The following is a 17,376-nucleotide window of genomic DNA, read 5'->3' on the forward strand; positions in this document are numbered from 1 at the left end:
CTCCATTCTGATGCTCAGGTTTGAACTTCAGCAAATCGTCTTCACATGTCTAGATGTCTAAATGAGTTGCTGCCATGTGATTGGCTGATTAGCGATTTGTGTTACCAAGCAATTAAACAGGTGTACCTAATAAAGTGTGTGTGTGTGTGTGTGTGTGTGTGGGGGGGGGGGGGGGGGGTGTATATAAAGCTAATCTCTTTGAGTTTCATATTTTATGGCCCTGGGAGTGGCATGGAGCCAAGAAAAGGTAGGTATATGCTAGTAAGGGGCAGTTGAATAAAGAAAGCCTGCTTTGTTAGCCCAACAGGTTTGATTTTAACACCTTGAGCATTAGTAAAGGCCAATAGGCTGTTCTTGTTGCAAAGGAACTTTCCCTTTGCTTACAGAATAGGGTTGAAGATTCCTTTTGCATAAAATACACAATCACATGCAAGAAAATTTAAAAAAAATGTAGGTTTGCTTCCACATGATTGCATTGATGGAAAGTGGAAAATTTCAAAGTGAAAATTCCTTTGCAAAATTAACAACCTGTTTTCCTTTAGTAAATCAAGCGCACTGTCTGTTTTACCCCCAGAATCGAAATAAGCTTTTTTTGTTTTCCTCTATTGTAGATTGATTCCAAAATCATCACAACATGTACGAATGGGAAGTGGAACAAGCAGATATCTTGTGAAGCCATTGACTGCTCCCTGCCCGATATGACCCACATCTACCACGCAACATTTCATTGTCCTCATGGAACAACCTACAGAAAGAATTGTACATTTCATTGTCAACTCCCTGCCATACTAAAAGGTATGTGCAACTGTGTTATTTTCCCAGCATGGCTTCAAAATATCAATTCCCAGCAAGGGTTATTTACAACAACTGTGAAAATTCCTCCTGGGACACTATTCCTCCCACTGATACCGATGATGGGACACTATTCCTCCCACTGATACCAATGATGGGACACTATTCCTCCCACTGATACCAATGATGGGACACTATTCCTCCCACTGATACCAATGATGGGACACTATTCATCCCACTGATACCAATGATGGGGCACTATTCCTCCCACTGACACCGATGGGACACTATTCCTCCCACTGACACCAATGATGGGACACTATTCCTCCCACTGATACCAACAATGAGGCACTATTCTGCCCACTGACACCAACGATGGGACACTATTCCTCCCACTGATACCAATAATGGGACACAATTCCTCCCACTGACAGTAAAGATAGGCACACTATTCCTCCCCCTAACACCAAAGAACGGACGCTGTTTACTTTCAATGACACTCCAAATGACACCAGGACATTTTCTACTCCCACTCTACTCTACTCGACATTTTTAACTTTGAAGGACAGTAAACTGACCCTTTGTTTAGAAAGCTTGGAGACCCTTGATGTACAGTGTGGGGTTCAGGCTCAACAGAATTGAAAGGCCACCCCCCACTGGTTTGTCATTGATGTCAAGTTTAACTACTTTCTAGTTACTTAAAAAGTCCAGTGGTGAGATAGCTTCACCAGGTTCTGCAGCTCTTTCCAGCTGTAGCCACCATTACAAAACCAAATGAGGTAGATTGTTTGTAGTCTAAGTAATACCTTTTATTGGCTAACTCGAGTTATTAAAGATGTAAGCTTTCATTTGGGACTCTTACGATACCTTCAGGCAGATGACATGTCCTCTTCTAGTCTTTCATGGCTTCATCATCCATGAGTCCATCATTGGACTCATTATGATGGACTCATGGGCTCTTCTAGGGCATGAAAAGCAGGAGTTGGTCATCCTCAGAGCTTCTGATGGTGGAGATGGGCCAGAAACCCTAGTGGGTTTGATGGAAACTCTATGCCGGGAGGAGGCATGTTGATGAGGGCAAGAGCCTCTTCTCCACAACACTGGCTTATCAGAATCTGGAAGCCCCAATAAAAATAAGGAGGCCCCTAAATACACCCTACGTGAAGAAGTAAGGGGTACATGGTACCACATCCTCCAACTCTTATCCTTCTTCCTCCATTTCATATTAACAATCTCACAGCCCTGCCCATCCTCACATTACCAGAGACCCCCACCATGCCCCTTCCTCTCCCATATTGTACACCCTATAACCCCCTCTACTTCCCCACCATGTTTTACTCTCCAATCTAATAAATACACAGACCTTCCGTGGCAGACTTTGGCATTTACTCCACGTTGCCCAATGCCTCTGGAATGCTTTCCTCCAAAGCAGTGGTCTCCAAACTGCCAGATGTGGCCCTCTGCTTGTTTTTATCTGGCCCTTGGGGCACTATTTCATTTACTGATACCAACAATGGGGCACAATTCTTCCCAGTGACACCTACAATGGGACACAATTCCTCCCAATGATACCAACAGTAGGGCACAATTCTTCCCAGTGACACCAGCAATAGGGCACAATTCTGCCCAGTGATACCAACAATAGGGCACAATTCTTCCCAGTGACACCAATGATGGGGCACAATTCCTCCCAATGACACCTATGATGGGGCACAATTCCTCCCAATGACACCAACGGTGGTGCACCATTTCTCCCACTGAAACAAACAATGGGGCATTATGTTTTTCCCATTGACGTCTGGACCTTTTCTATTCCCAATAGCCACAGTCTGGCCTCCCTAAAGTCTGAAAGACACTAAACTGGCCCTTTGTTTAGAAAGTTTGGAGACCCCCTGCTCTAGAGGACCTGGTAGGAGGGGGGCACTGGGAGCCTGAGCGCCCCTCGACTATCTTCCACCTGATACGGGCACCACCAATCTGAAACCCCAATGCAAACACAAAGACCAATTCAGATTTTTTCTAGGAGCCATCTCAGGCCTTAAAAAGCCCCCCCCCCCCAACCCTATTTTGTTAAACCTTTTACTGTATAATATTTCTTATTGTACTGATACACCAGTTTTGTTAATGTTTCAATAAAAACACTTGATGATGATACGGATTTAAAATATTTTCTTTCTAGGTAACAACAATGTGCTTACCTGCATGGAAGATGGCCTATGGTCTTTTCCTGAGGCCATCTGCGAACTGTCGTGTAAGGCGCCTCCTTCATTACACACCGCAGATCTCCAGACCTCCCGCTGCAAATCTGACAAAAACAAGGTGGGCACAACCTGCAAGTATAAATGTAAGGAGGGACACCATGTGCCTGATGCTTCTAGGAAGATAAGGAAGTAAGTAGGACTGACACTGAAGTTTGGGCATTATTTTGAAGAACAGATGTGTGATGGGTTGTTAAGCCTGAACTCACATTTAATTTTTTTCTTTTTTCTTTTTCTTTTTCTTTTTTTTTTTTTTTTTTTTTTTTAATTTTCCTTTGGGAAAGGAAGGCATTTAAAATTCAGTGCACTAAAGATGGGTACTGGACAAAGGGTGGTTGTGTCCCGGTAATGTGTGAACCGCCTCCTATTAAGTTCATAGGGCTCTATCAGTGCACACACGGATTCCAGCACAGCAGTGAATGTAGACTCCCATGTGAAGAAAGCAGCACCCAGTTGGTGAGTTCCTGAGTTGTATGACTGCATGCAGCCCTTTTTTCTTACTAACCGCCTAAAGTCCAATTGAACTTTCAACATAAATCAGCTAAATACATACCAGGTTCTCTAACGGGGTGGCGTGGAAAGGCAAGGTGATGATGTCACAATCTCCACCTCACCCAGTCAGTGAAGGCTTTGCATTCACGGGTGTTCTCTGAATGGTGCCCATACCAAGTAAAAATGCACTATATTGCCAATATAGTGGTGCCTGCCTTTACACTCATATGGACTTTTGTGGCATCCCAGTCTTAGTCCATAGGGTTAAATATTGAGTTGCCCACCCTTTGCAGCTATAACAGCTTCAACTCTTCTGGGAAGGCCGTCCACAAAGTTTAGGAGTGTGTCTATGGGAGTGTTTGACCATTCTTCCAGAAGAGCATCTGTGAGGTCAGGCACTGATGTTGGATTAGAAGGCCTGGCTCGCAGTCTCCGTTCTAATTCATCCCAAAGGTATTCTATCGGGTTGAGGTCAGGACTCTGTTCAGGCCAGTCAAGTTCCTCCACCCCATGTCTTCATGGACCTTGCTTTGGTGCATTGGTGCCCAGTCATGTTGGACAGAAAGGGGCCATCCCCAAACTGTTCCCACAAAGTTGGGTTCATGAAATTGTCCAGTCCTAGTATGTTGACGCCTTAAGAGTTTCCTTCACTGGAACCAAGGGACCAGGCCCAAGCCCTGAAAAACAACCCCACACCATAATCAGGACTCTGTGCAGGCCAGTCAAGTTCTTCCACCCCAAACTCGCCCATCCATGTCTTTATGGACCTTGATTTGTTGACTGGTCATTCATTTGGTAGAGGGGGGATTATGGTTTGCGGTTGTTCTTCAAGGGTTGGGCTTGCCCCCTTAGGCTGGATTCACACCTATGCAGTTTTAGTGATTTTTTTCATTTTGCAGATTTGCACTACAGTCCATGGAACATGGTTTCCTATGGAACACGTTCTGTAGTGCAAATCTGCAAAATGCAAAAAGCACTAAAAATGCCATAAGTGTGAATCCAGCCTTAGTTCCAGTGAAGGGAACTCTTGAGGCGTCGCCATACCAAGTCATTTTGGACAATTTCATGCTCCCAGTTTTGTGGGAACAGTTTGGGGGTGGCCCCTTCCTGTTCCAACATGACTGCGCACCAGTGCACAAAGCAAGGTCAATAAAGACATGGATGAGCGCGTTTGGGGTGGAGGAACTTGACTGGACTGCGCAAAGTCCTGACCTCACCCCGATAGAACACCTTTGGGGTGAATTAGGGAGCGGAGACTGAGAGCCAGGCCTTTTTGTCCAACATCAGTGCCTAACTTCACAAATGCGCTTCTGGAAGAATGGTCAAACATTCCCATAGACACCCTCCTAAACCTTGTGGACAGCCTTCCCAGGAGAGCTGAAGCTGGTATAGCTGCAAAGGGTGGGCCAACTCAATATTAATGGTGAGCCAACTCAATGTTAATGGTGGGCCAACTCAATGTTAATGGTGGGCCAACTCAATTAATGGCATCCCAGTCTTAACCCTAAGAACTAAGACTGGGATGTCATTAAAGTTCATGTGCGTATAAAGGCAGGCGTCCCAATACTTCTGGTAATATAGTGTATGTAAAAATATTCATACCTGGAATTCATCTTCAAAAATAGCCAACAAGCTAGTGTGGCATTTGGTTAACCTTTTTGCCACCAAATTTTAGATCCGGCAACAAAGTAAAAGATGTTTATTATTATTATTTTTTCCAGCTAATTTTATCTCTTTTCTTGGCATACCTATGGTAACACTTGTTCTTGAGACTGAAATAACTGTATTTCCTTTATTTTAGGACCCTGGTCATAATGTTATACGCTGCCAAAAGGATGGAACTTGGAGTGGCAATTTTCACCTTTGTGACTCCATCAAGGGTCCTTGTGAACCTCCACATCTTTCCATTAAGGACGCCTTAGTAATTAACTGTGGACAAGGATTTGAAATAGGTATCATTCTTAACTTAAAATTGGCAGATTTGAAAAAAACTCTCTTCCACAATTGGTGGTGTCAGCGGGAAGTATTCATATTTTCAAAAGACTTCTTGGACGTGCATCTTAGTGAACACAGCATACAGGGATATGCAAAATGATAACTGACATTGAGACACATACACCTTCATAAGTTGAACTGGATGCACTATTGTCTTTATTCGACCTTACCTACTATGAAACTATGAACCCTTGAATTCAGGTTTCAGGGAACCCCGGCTAATAGGTCATCATGGCTTAGCGTGAATGTCCACCTTACAATGGTAGTTAGAGTGCCAACAGTAATGCCTCTTGAGATATAAGAAAGCCCTTTTCCAGGAGGTAGTGGTAGGTTTGTGAAGCATCAATCTTGCCTTGGCTCCTCTTGGGAGGAGTATGCAAATATTAAATTGTCTTGATGGGTGGATCTCAGTCTTCAAGAGCGGATGTTCCTAGGCAGGCTGTTTTTGCATGCAGACCATCTAGACCAGCGATGGTGAACCTTGGAACTACATTTCCCATGAAGCTCATGCACTCTGCGGTGTAGCTGAGCATCATGGGAAATGTAGTTCCAAAACATCTGGGGGGCCAAGGTTCGCCATCACTAACCTAGATCATAGGATGCTGGGCCTCCATAATTAAAAGCACTGAAATCCAATAAATGAAAGGGACGGGACAGGTGCAGTCAGGCTGGGGAGGAAAGAGCTACATCAGCCTTTCTCAACCTTCTTACTCCAGGGGAATCCTTGAAACTATTTTTCAGGTTTTAGGGAACCTCTACTAAAATGAAGTCATCGGGGCTTAGTGTGATTGTCCACCTTGCAGTGGTAGTCAGAATGCCAACAAATTTGCCTCTTATGCCATGATTAAAAGTACTGAAATCCAAGGCATGGTCCAGAGACAGTCAGGCTGGGGAGGAACGGGTTAGATCAGCCTTTCTTAACCTTCTTACACCAGAGGAACCCTTCAAATAATTTTCAGGTCACAGAGAACCCTTGCTAACATTACGTCATCGTGGCTTAGTGAGAATGTCCACCTTACTGTGGTAATCAGAATAATAACCTTCAGGACAGCCTAAAAAAAAAATTGGTATCACATTGCTGGCTCTGCTAAGTGGCATTGGCCATGGAACTATCCAGACACCATCAGATGAGAGCTCAATCAGCCACAGCTCAAGGAAACCCTAGCAGCTTCTGAAGGAACCCTAGTTGAGAATCCTTCTGAAGGAACCCTAGTTGAGAATGGCTGGGCTGGATGATACTGAACATCCTCCAGTCAGATACTGAACATCCTTTAGCCATCAGATGAGAGGTCAATCAGTCACATCTCAAGGAAACCCTAGCAGCTTCTGAAGGAACCCTAGTTGAGAATCCTTCTGAAGGAACCCTAGTTGAGAATGGCTGGGCTGGATGATACTGAACATCCTCCAGCCAGATACTGAACATCCTTTAGCCATCAGATGAGAGGTCAATCAGCCACATCTCAAGGAAACCCTAGCAGCTTCTGAAGGAACTCTAGTTGAGAATGGCTGGGCTGGATGATACTGAACATCCTCCAGCCAGACACTGAACATCCTTTAGCCGGCAAATGAGCCGGGCTCTATCTAACTAACTGCAGATTCTAATTCACAGTGTGTAGAGAAATCAGAGGAGGCAATTTTAGTCCAGGAGAGGAGCCCGTACAACCGTGCAAGACTCAAGGGATGGCCAGAGGTCAGCTTTAACTAGTTTATGAGCCGCTCATTTTGGAAAATCTTGTGCTCTTCCCCCTCTAAACATATTGTGCGTTTGCTTGGGATATAAATTCCTCAGCAAATGAAACCACAACCACAAGGTCCTGCCAGGTAAGGGACGTTCCGTGCCTTGCAGCACAGCACAGCTAGTTCTCAGTCTAACCATTATTGTTCCTTTGCTGTGAATGTGTTCCTCAGAAAATCAAATTTTGTGTCTCCCTGGAGGGTTGTAGCTGAAACCCGAATGAGCTCAATATGCACTAATAAAGTGACAAGTCAAAGCGTTGCGAATCCGACTCCCCCCCCCCCCCCGTTAACGTCAGCTATGGAGCACCTATTGATAACGCCAGATGTTTCCTTTTTTCATAATTGCTGTGATATTACGTTTATCATACAACATCCCGCGACCCAATATGCCTCCCAGTGGTCCCATTTTCTTAGAGATATAGCCGACTGTTAAAAATAAGTGCTTCGAAATGATATTTCAGCATTCGATCCTACAATTACCGCATTTTCAGCCTAATCTTTTTTTATGTTGGTAGAGGTCATATGTAACACTTGTAGATAATTAGGAACGATTATTATTTTGATACAAACACACTTGTCTTGAAAATTGGCTCCTTGCTTCGATCATTTAAAGATGAACTACAGCTGAGGTTGCCCTATAAAGTTATACTTTAGAAAACCTTCGCTCAGTGCCAAATAAATTTAATTATAGAAATATCGAAAAATAAATAAGGTGAATTATGCAGTAGGTGGAAAATGATCACAGACAGCAACACTCACTAGTATCTGAATACAACACCTCGAGAAACAAAGCTTTCTTATGGTGGTATTTAATCCCTACTGTTTTTTTTTCTTTTTTGCTCAATAAACTAAAAATTTAGAAAAAAAAACGCACTTTTCTTCATTTGCAAATAATTCTTCTTCATAAATTTAGGCCAAACTATATTCTGATACATTTCTTTGGTGAAAATAACCCAAATCAGTGTGTATTATTTGGTCTGTAGGAAGGTTGTAGAGTCCACAAACTATGGGAGATATATCTGAAAATTGATCAATCCCCGATTTACTGAGAAATATCGCCTCAATCCAGTTTAATCCAAAGGTAGGGGCCGGGTACCATCCTCCTTTTGTAGTAGGATTTTGGGAAAGGGTGCCTAGGTGAATTGTGACAAAAAAATTACAACTTCAAAAAAAATCGCCATGCCTCTTACTAAATACCTTGGACTGTCTACTTTCCAAAAAAAAAGAGGTCATTTGGGGGATATTTAAACTGTCCTGGTGTTTTCGGGCCTCAAGAAATGTCCGTCAGTACACCAGGATTTTGGGAAAGGGTGCCTAGGGCTGCTCCAAACATGCCCCCCCCCCCCCGGCACTAGAAGAGTTGAGGACTGATCTCGGTACCCAAGAATTACGTGATCCTCTACATCAGGAATCTTCAAACTACGGCCCTCCAGCTGTTGCGGAACTACACATTCCATGAGGCGTTGTAAGACTCTGACATTCACAGACATGACTAGGCATGATGGGAATTGTAGTTCCTGATTAACTGGAGGGCCGTAGTTTGAAGACCCCCACTCTACATGTTTCGTGGCAACAGCCACTTCCTCAGGAGGAGTCAGTCATCAACATCTACAAGATAAATACAATCTCATAGTTACGTAATCACAAAAAATTTTGAACAAAGGATGCTCCAAACATGCCTCCCGGCACTAGAAGAGTTGAGGACTATCTCGGTACCCAAGGGTTAGGCCAAAGTAAGAATAAAACCACAATTTATTAAGAAAACAGACATGATTAAAATCAATTTGTATATAAGTACATGAATAATTATTTATGACCGTGCATAATTAATACAGGTGGTTCACAAAGAACAGGTAAACCCCACAGGTAGTGTGGGGAGCTGAGATGTCTATCCTGACGTGATCCTCTACATGTTTCGTGGCAATGGCCGCTTCCTCAGGAGGAGTCAGTCATTAACATCTACAAGATAAATACAATCTCACAGTTACATAATCACAAAAAAATTTGAACAAAAAATGCTCCAAACATGCCCCCCGGCACTAGAAGAGTTGAGGACTAATCACGGTACCCAAGGATTAGGCCAAAGTAAGATTAAAACCACAATTTATTAAGAAAACAGACATGATTAAAAACAATTTGTATGTAAGTATATGAATAATTATTTATGACCGTGCATAATTAATACAGGTGGTTCACAAAGAACAGGTAAACCCCACAGGTAGTGTGGGGAGCTGAGATGTCTATCCTGACGTGATCATCTACATCAGGAATCTTCAAACTACGGCTCTCCAGCTGTTGCGGAACTACACATTCTATGAGGCATTGTAAAACTCTGACATTCACAAACATAACTAGGCATGATGGGAATTGTAGTTCCTGAACAACTGGAGGGCCGTGGTTTGAAGACCCCTGCTCTACGTGTTTCGTGGCAACAGCCGCTTCCTCAGGAGGAGTCAGTCATCAACATCTGCAAGATAAATACAATCTCATAGTTACATAATCACAAAAAAATTTGAACAAAGAATGCTCCAAACATGCCCCCCGGCACTAGAAGAGTTGAGGACTAATCACGGTACCCAAGGATTAGGCCAAAGTAAGAATAAAACAACAATTTATTAAGAATACAGACATGATTAAAAACAATTTGTATGTAAGTACATGAATAATTATTTATGACCGTGCATAAATAATACAGGTGGTTCACAAAGAACAGGTAAACCCCACAGGTAGTTTGGGGAGCTGAGAAGTTTATCCTGACGTGATCCTCTACATCAGGAATCTTCAAACTAAGGTCCTCCAGCTGTTGCGGAACTACACATTCCATGAGGCATTGTAAAACTCTGACATTCACAGACATGACTAGGTATGATGGGAATTGTAGTTCCTGAACAACTGGAGGGCCGTAGTTTGAAGACCCCTGCTCTACACGTTTCGTGGCAACAGCTTCTTCCTCAGGAGGAGTCAGTCATTAACATCTACAACATAAATACAATCTCATAGTTATGTAATCACAACAAATTTTGAACAAAGAATGCTCCAAACATGCCCCCGGCACTAGAAGAGTTGAGGACTAATCTCGGCACCCAAGGATTAGGCCAAAGTAAGAATAAAACAACAATTTATTAAGAAACCAGACATGATTAAAAACAGTTTGTATGTAAGTACATGAATAATTATTTATGACCGTGCATAATTAACCACTTCAGCCCCGGAAGGATTTACCCCCTTCCTGACCAGAGCACTTTTTACAATTCGGCACTGCGTCGCTTTAACTGCTAATTGCGCGGTCATGCAATGCTCTACCCAAACGAAATTTGCGTCCTTTTCTTCCCACAAATAGAGCTTTCTTTTGATGGTATTTGATCACCTCTGCCGTTTTTATTTTTTGCGCTATAAACGGAAAAAGACTGAAAATTTTGAAAAAAAATGATATTTTCTACTTTTTGTTATAAAAAAAATCCAATAAACTAAATTTTAGTCATACATTTAGGCCAAAATGTATTCGGCCACATGTCTTTGGTAAAAAAAATGTCAATAAGCGTATATTTATTGGTTTGCGCAAAAGTTATAGCGTCTACAAACTAGGGTACATTTTCTGGAATTTACACAGCTTTTAGTTTATGACTGCCTATGTCATTTCTTGAGGTGCTAAAATGGCAGGGCAGTACAAACCCCCCCCAAATGACCCCATTTTGGAAAGTAGACACCCCAAGGAAATTGCTGAGAGGCATGTTGAACCCATTGAATATTTATTTTTTTTGTCCCAAGTGATTGAATAATGACAAAAAAAAAAAAAAAAAAAAAAATTTACAAAAAGTTGTCACTAAATGATATATTGCTCACATAGGCCATGGGCATATGTGGAATTGCACCCCAAAATACATTCAGCTGCTTCTCCTGAGTACGGGGATACCACATGTGTGGCACTTTTTGGGAGCCTAGCCGCGTACGGGGCCCCGAAAACCCAGCACCACCTTCAGGATTTCTAAGGGCATACATTTTTGATTTCACTCCTCACTACCTATCACAGTTTTGAAGGCCATAAAATGCCAAGATGGCACAACCCCCCCCCAAATGACCCCATTTTGGAAAGTAGACACCCCAAGCTATTTGCTGAGAGGCATGGTGAGTATTTTGCAGCTCTCATTTGTTTTTGAAAATGAAGAAAGACCAGAAAAAAATTTTTTTTTTTTTCTTTTTTCAATTTTCAAAACCTTGTGACAAAAAGTGAGGTCTGCAAAATACTCACTATACCTCTCAGCAAATAGCTTGGGGTGTCTACTTTCCAAAATGGGGTCATTTGGGGGGGTTTTGTGCCACCTGGGCTTTCCATGGCCTCCGAAACTGTGATAGGCAGTGAAGAGTGAAATCAAAAATTTACGGCCTTAGAAAGCCTGAAGGCGGTGCTTGGTTTTCGGGGTCCCGTACGCGGCTAGGCTCCCAAAAAGTCTCACACATGTGGTATCCCCGTACTCAGGAGAAGCAACAGAATTTATTTTGGGGTGTAATTTCACAAATCCCCATGGCGTGTTTGAGCAATATAACATTTAGTGACAACTTTGTGCAAAAAAAAAAAAAAAAAAAAAAAATTTGTCTCTTTCCCGCAACTTGTGTCACAATATAAAATATTCCATGGACTCGACATGCCTCTCAGCAAATAGCTTGGGGTGTCTACTTTCCAAAATGGGGTCATTTGGGGGGGTTTGAACTGTCCTGGCATTTTATGCACAACATTTAGAAGCTTATGTCACACATCACCCACTCTTCTAACCACTTGAAGACAAAGCCCTTTCTGACACTTTTTGATTACATGAAAAAATTATTTTTTTTTGCAAGAAAATTACTTTGAACCCCCAAACATTATATATTATTTTAAAGCAAATGCCCTACAGATTAAAATGGTGGGTGTTTCATTTTTTTTTTTCACACAGTAATTGCGCAGCGATTTTTCAAACGCATTTTTTGTGGAAAAAACACACTTTTTTAAATTTTAATGCACTAAAACACACTATATTGCCCAAATGTTTGATGAAATAAAAAAGATGATCTTAGGCCGAGTACATGGATACCAAACATGACATGCTTTACAATTGCGCACAAACGTGCAGTGGCAACAAAATTAATACATTTTTAAAAGCCTTTAAAAGCCTTTACAGGTTACCACTTTAGATTTACAGAGGAGGTCTACTGCTAAAATTACTGCCCTCGATCTGACCTTCGCGGTGATACCTCACATGCATGGTGCAATTGCTGTTTACATTTGACGCCAGACCGACGCTTGCGTTCGCCTTAGCGCGAGAGCAGGGGGGACAGGGGTGCTTTTTTTTTTTTTTTTTTTTTTCTTTATTATTTTTTTACTTTTTTATCTTATTTTTAAACTGTTCCTTTCATATTTTTTTTTAAATCATTTTTATTGTTATCTCAGGGAATGTAAATATCCCCTATGATAGCAATAGGTAGTGACAGGTACTCTTTTTTGAAAAAATTGGGGTCTATTAGACCCTAGATTTCTCCTCTGCCCTCAAAGCATCTGACCACACCAAGATCGGTGTGATAAAATGCTTTCCCAATTTCCCAATGGCGCTGTTTACATCCGGCGAAATCTAAGTCCTAAAATGCTCGTAGCTTCCGGTTTCTTAGGCCATAGAGATGTTTGGAGCCACTCTGGTCTCTGATCAGCTCTATGGTCAGCTGGCTGAATCACCGGCTGCATTCTCAGGTTCCCTGTTGAGACAGGAGAGCCAGAGAAAAACACGGAAGACGGTGGGGGGGGGGGGGGGCATTCCCTCCCACTGCTTGTAAAAGCAGTCTAGAGGCTAATTAGCCACGAGGATTGCTTTTACATGAAAGCCGACCGCTGGCTGAAAAGAATGATACCAAGATGATACCTAAACCTGCAGGCATCATTCTGGTATAACCACTCAAAGTCGTGAATGGCGTACCTGAAGACAAAAAAATGGTTAACAATAAAGCACAGTAAACGGTAAAGTATAAAAAATTGCATACCTGAAAAGCAAACATGATAAAACATAATAACAATAAAACATTGCAGAATAGAATACAGTAAAAAAGAGCAGAACACCAGAGAGAGAATAGAGAGAGAGAGAACAATAAAACGACAACTATTTTTTTTTATTTTTGTTTGTGTTTTTTTTTTTTTTTTTACACTTTTTTTTTGTAACTGTAACTTTTATAACTGTAACCGGTTCCAGGTTCGGGTCTCTCAAAATGCGATGGCATCTTGGGAGACCCTGTGAAAGTGTGTCCTAGTCTGTGCAATGCTGTACCCTACGCTAATACTCAACTAGTGTATGGTAGCGTTCAAAACATTCACCAATGCAAAGACCAGGATTGTCAGGACAGGAGGGACAATAATAGCGGGTGTCACGTCTATATACGCGCTTGCTGCAGACACATCTTTTTTGGGGGGGTTCATTGGGTAGGGGTACTCGGGAGGACATATAAATGCCTCTCATGCAGCCGACTGCATTTGGTTGGGGATGTGAATGGGGGAAATACGGGCGCTGCAGAAGTGGTGGGTTCCCAATTAGGATTGGCGAATGCAGCAGGAAGGGCATTATGGGCACGACGGGCCTGTGTTTGTCTTTTTGGTGGCAGCGGGACACTACTTGTGCTTGCCACCTCACCAGCTTGAACTGCACTTATGGGACTCGCCACGTCACCAAGTGTTACTGCAGTGCTGGTATGACTACGACTGGGGTGTACTAGGCCGCTGGCGCTTGCCAGTTCACCAAAACGCTACAAAAAAAAGTGACAGTGATCGATCGATATTGCACTTGGGTGGGCTGGGCTGGGCTGGGCCGGGCGGAGGGGCAAAACGCAGGTGCTAGCAGGTATCTGGGCTGATCCCACTAACACTGCGTTTTTGGGAACCCTAAACTGCTGGGGATGCTAGTATAGATCTGATCGGATCAGATATTGATCCGATCAGATACTATACCACTAAGGGAGGTGTACGGTGTGTGCGTGGGTGTTAGCGGTACTGGCGCTAATCTGACGCTGCTTGGGGCTGGTGCTTGCCAGTTCACCAAAATGCTACCAAAAAAACTGTTAGCGATCGCAGGGATCAGGCCTGACTCTGCGAACGCTGCAGTTATGCGTTTAGTGTTTTGTAAGTGACAGTGATCGATCGATACTGCACTTGGGTGGGCTGGGCGGAGGGGCAAAATGCAGGTGCTAGCAGGTATCTGGGCTGATCCCGCTAACACTGCGTTTTTGGGAACCCTAAACTGCTGGGGACGCTAGTATAGATCTGATCGGATCAGATATTGATGTGTTCAGATACTATACCACTAAGGGAGGTGTACGGTGCGTGTACGGTGCGTGCGTAGGTGTTCGCGGTACTGGCGCTAATCTGACGCTGCCTGGGGCGACGCATATCACCGCCGGGCGATCAGGGGGCTAAACCTTTATTCAGTAATAAACGGCGGGTGCCCTGACACTAAAAAAAATAAATAAACTAACCAGCGTCACCCGTAACAGTTATACGGTGATCAGTGGTGAAAGGGTTAACTAGGGGGCAATCAAGGGGTTAAAACATTTATTAGGTAGTATATGGGGGTCCCTGTCGCTATAAAACGCTGACAGCGAACCTAAATATTTACGTTCCTAACTAGCGTCACCAGCGACACTAATACAGCGATCAGAAAAATGATCGCTTAGCGACACTGGTGACAGGGGGTGATCAAGGGGTTAAAACTTTATTAGGGGGGGTTAGGGGGGTACCCTAGACCTACAGGGGGCTAATACTAACTGTCCTACCACTGCTAACTGTCACAAACTGACACCATGCAGTAATCAGGAAAAAAACAAAACAAAACAAAAAAACCTGCTTGCTGTCAGTTTGTGACAGGGGGGGGGGTGATTGGGGGGGGATCGGGGGGCGATCGGGGGGGGATCGGGGGTGTTTAGTGTGCCTGGCATGTTCTACTGTGTTGTGTGTGTGTTGGTGCACTTACATGTCTTCTCTCCTCGGTGCTGGAACGGAAACTGGCCAGCCGAGGAGAGATGACATCACATCCTCTGCCTCTGTGTACTATACAGAGGCAGGGGATGTTTCTCATTGGCTGGGAGCGATCGCGAGGGGGGGGCCACGATCGGATGGTCTCCCCCTCGTCTCTCAACTCTCCCAGCCAAACGCCGACCGCCGATGGCACCGGGGGGGGGGTCCGATCGGACCCCCCGCCCGCGGGAAGGCAATCACGTACCAGGTACGTGATTTTGCCTGCCCGTGCCGCTCTGCTCACGTATATATGCGTGAGGCGGTCGGCAAGTGGTTAATACAGGTGGTTCACAAAGAACAGGTAAACCCCACAGGTAGTGTGGGGAGCTGAGATGTCTATCCTGACGTGATCCTCCACATGTTTAGTGGCAACAGCTGCTTCCTCAGGAGGAGTCAGTCATTAACATATACAAGATAAATACAATCTCATAGTTACATAATCACAAAAAATTTTGAAGAAAGAATGCTACAAACATGCCCCCCATTCACTAGAAGAGTTGAGGACTATCTTGGTACCCAAGGATTAGACCAAAGTAAGAATAAAACAACAATTTATTAAGAAAACAGACATGATTAAAAACAATTTGTATATGAGTACATGAATAATTATCTATGACCGTGCATAATTAATACAGGTCACTCACGAAGAACAGGTAAACCCCACAGGTAGTGTGGTGAGCTAAGATGTATATGCTGAGGTGATCCTCTACATGTTTCGTGACAACAGCCGCTTCCTCAGGAGGAGTCATTAACATCTAAAAGATAAATACAATCTCATAGTTACATAATGACAAATATGTTGTATCCTGATGTGATCCAAATTCAAACAAAGCAAAGATGGCAAGCACCCAGAAAAAAAAAACGTATAACCGGCAAAAAAAAAAAGAAATGTAGATCCATAGGGCAAAGTACAGAGCAATTCTAGGCTCCCCACCAATTGTATTCTCTTTTTTTTTTTTTTTCCCTCCAAATTTTTATACTTGTCCAAGGTCCCGTGAGATTCATGCTGTGCAGCACAACTGCTGCTGTTGCATATTCCCCAACTGGTTCCTCACTACTTTGGAGAGCTCAAAAACAGCAGCTTCAGAGGAAAGAACCTCGGCATGTTAATTTGCTGTGTTTAGTAGTTTCAGAAACTCTTGCTAAAGACCAGCACCACGCGAAAACTCTAATATGTTTGGTAGAGTTGCCACCTCTTCCCTTTAAACCCGAACACATATTAATTACACAGGTTATGTAGCTGATTAAGGTGGTAATTAAACTCACTTGTTGCCTTATCTGCATTTAATTAGCCTCAGAACCTGTGTAATTCATATGTGTTCGGATTTAAAGGGATGAGGCCTAAACCCTAATGTTTGGCCTGTGGTGAACCAGGTGCCTGGGCTCGAGAGCCCATCCCTGCCCTATATCCACAGCAATCGTCTAAGAAAGGGCACGCACTCATAGCATCACACCATTGAGGTTTATTTCACCAGACTGGCTTACTGGTGATCCCTGCCTATAGCTGTGCCGCACTGACACGTTTCACCCCAGTTGGCTTAATCGTTGGGACCACCAGTAATCCAGTCTGGTGGAATAAACATCAAGGGTGTGATGTCACGCCAACAGTTTGAGGCCTTCTTGGATGACTTCCAGCTACACTAAATGTCCTTGAAGGTGTTAGTAGAGAAATTTGTATTGACTCTGATATTTTTTTTTATTTGTATATAATTTAAAGGTGCCGAATGCAATGTCACCTGTTTGGAGGATGAAAAAAAGGAGGTGGTGATAATGCCATACAATGTCACAGAAAGGAATTTGGAGCACTGGATGAATCCAACCAGAGTTCAGGTCAGTCCCCAACAAATGTATATTAAAGTATTGGTAGATTGGAAAAAATCGAATGCATTCTTATGGTCACCGTTGCCAAAGAGCCAACAGCTGGGATCTCAACCGCAGTTTTCATCTTTATCAGTTGATGTAAAGGGGCACTCTGAGGTGAAGCCTAATATAAGAGGGATCTTGAATGAGAACATTTGATGTAAAGGGAAACACTGGTGAGGGCAATTGATATAAGTGGGGCACTCTAAGCTGTACCCT

General features: G+C 43.2%; 1 protein-coding gene across 1 annotated transcript in view; it reads left to right on the forward strand.

Annotated features, from left to right (window-relative positions):
• The window catches only part of PAPPA (pappalysin 1), a 320,719-nt gene that overhangs the window by 270,462 nt on the left and 32,881 nt on the right, over window positions 1-17,376 (forward strand). Inside the window, exons 15-19 of the mRNA XM_073600688.1 lie at window positions 612-795; window positions 2,972-3,182; window positions 3,335-3,506; window positions 5,344-5,494; window positions 17,015-17,127. Coding sequence (XP_073456789.1) covers window positions 612-795; window positions 2,972-3,182; window positions 3,335-3,506; window positions 5,344-5,494; window positions 17,015-17,127 — 831 coding nt within the window. The remainder of the gene's footprint in view (window positions 1-611; window positions 796-2,971; window positions 3,183-3,334; window positions 3,507-5,343; window positions 5,495-17,014; window positions 17,128-17,376) is intronic.

This window comes from Aquarana catesbeiana, linkage group LG09, assembly GCF_042186555.1.
Source record: "Aquarana catesbeiana isolate 2022-GZ linkage group LG09, ASM4218655v1, whole genome shotgun sequence".
Taxonomy (NCBI): Eukaryota; Metazoa; Chordata; class Amphibia; order Anura; family Ranidae; genus Aquarana; species Aquarana catesbeiana.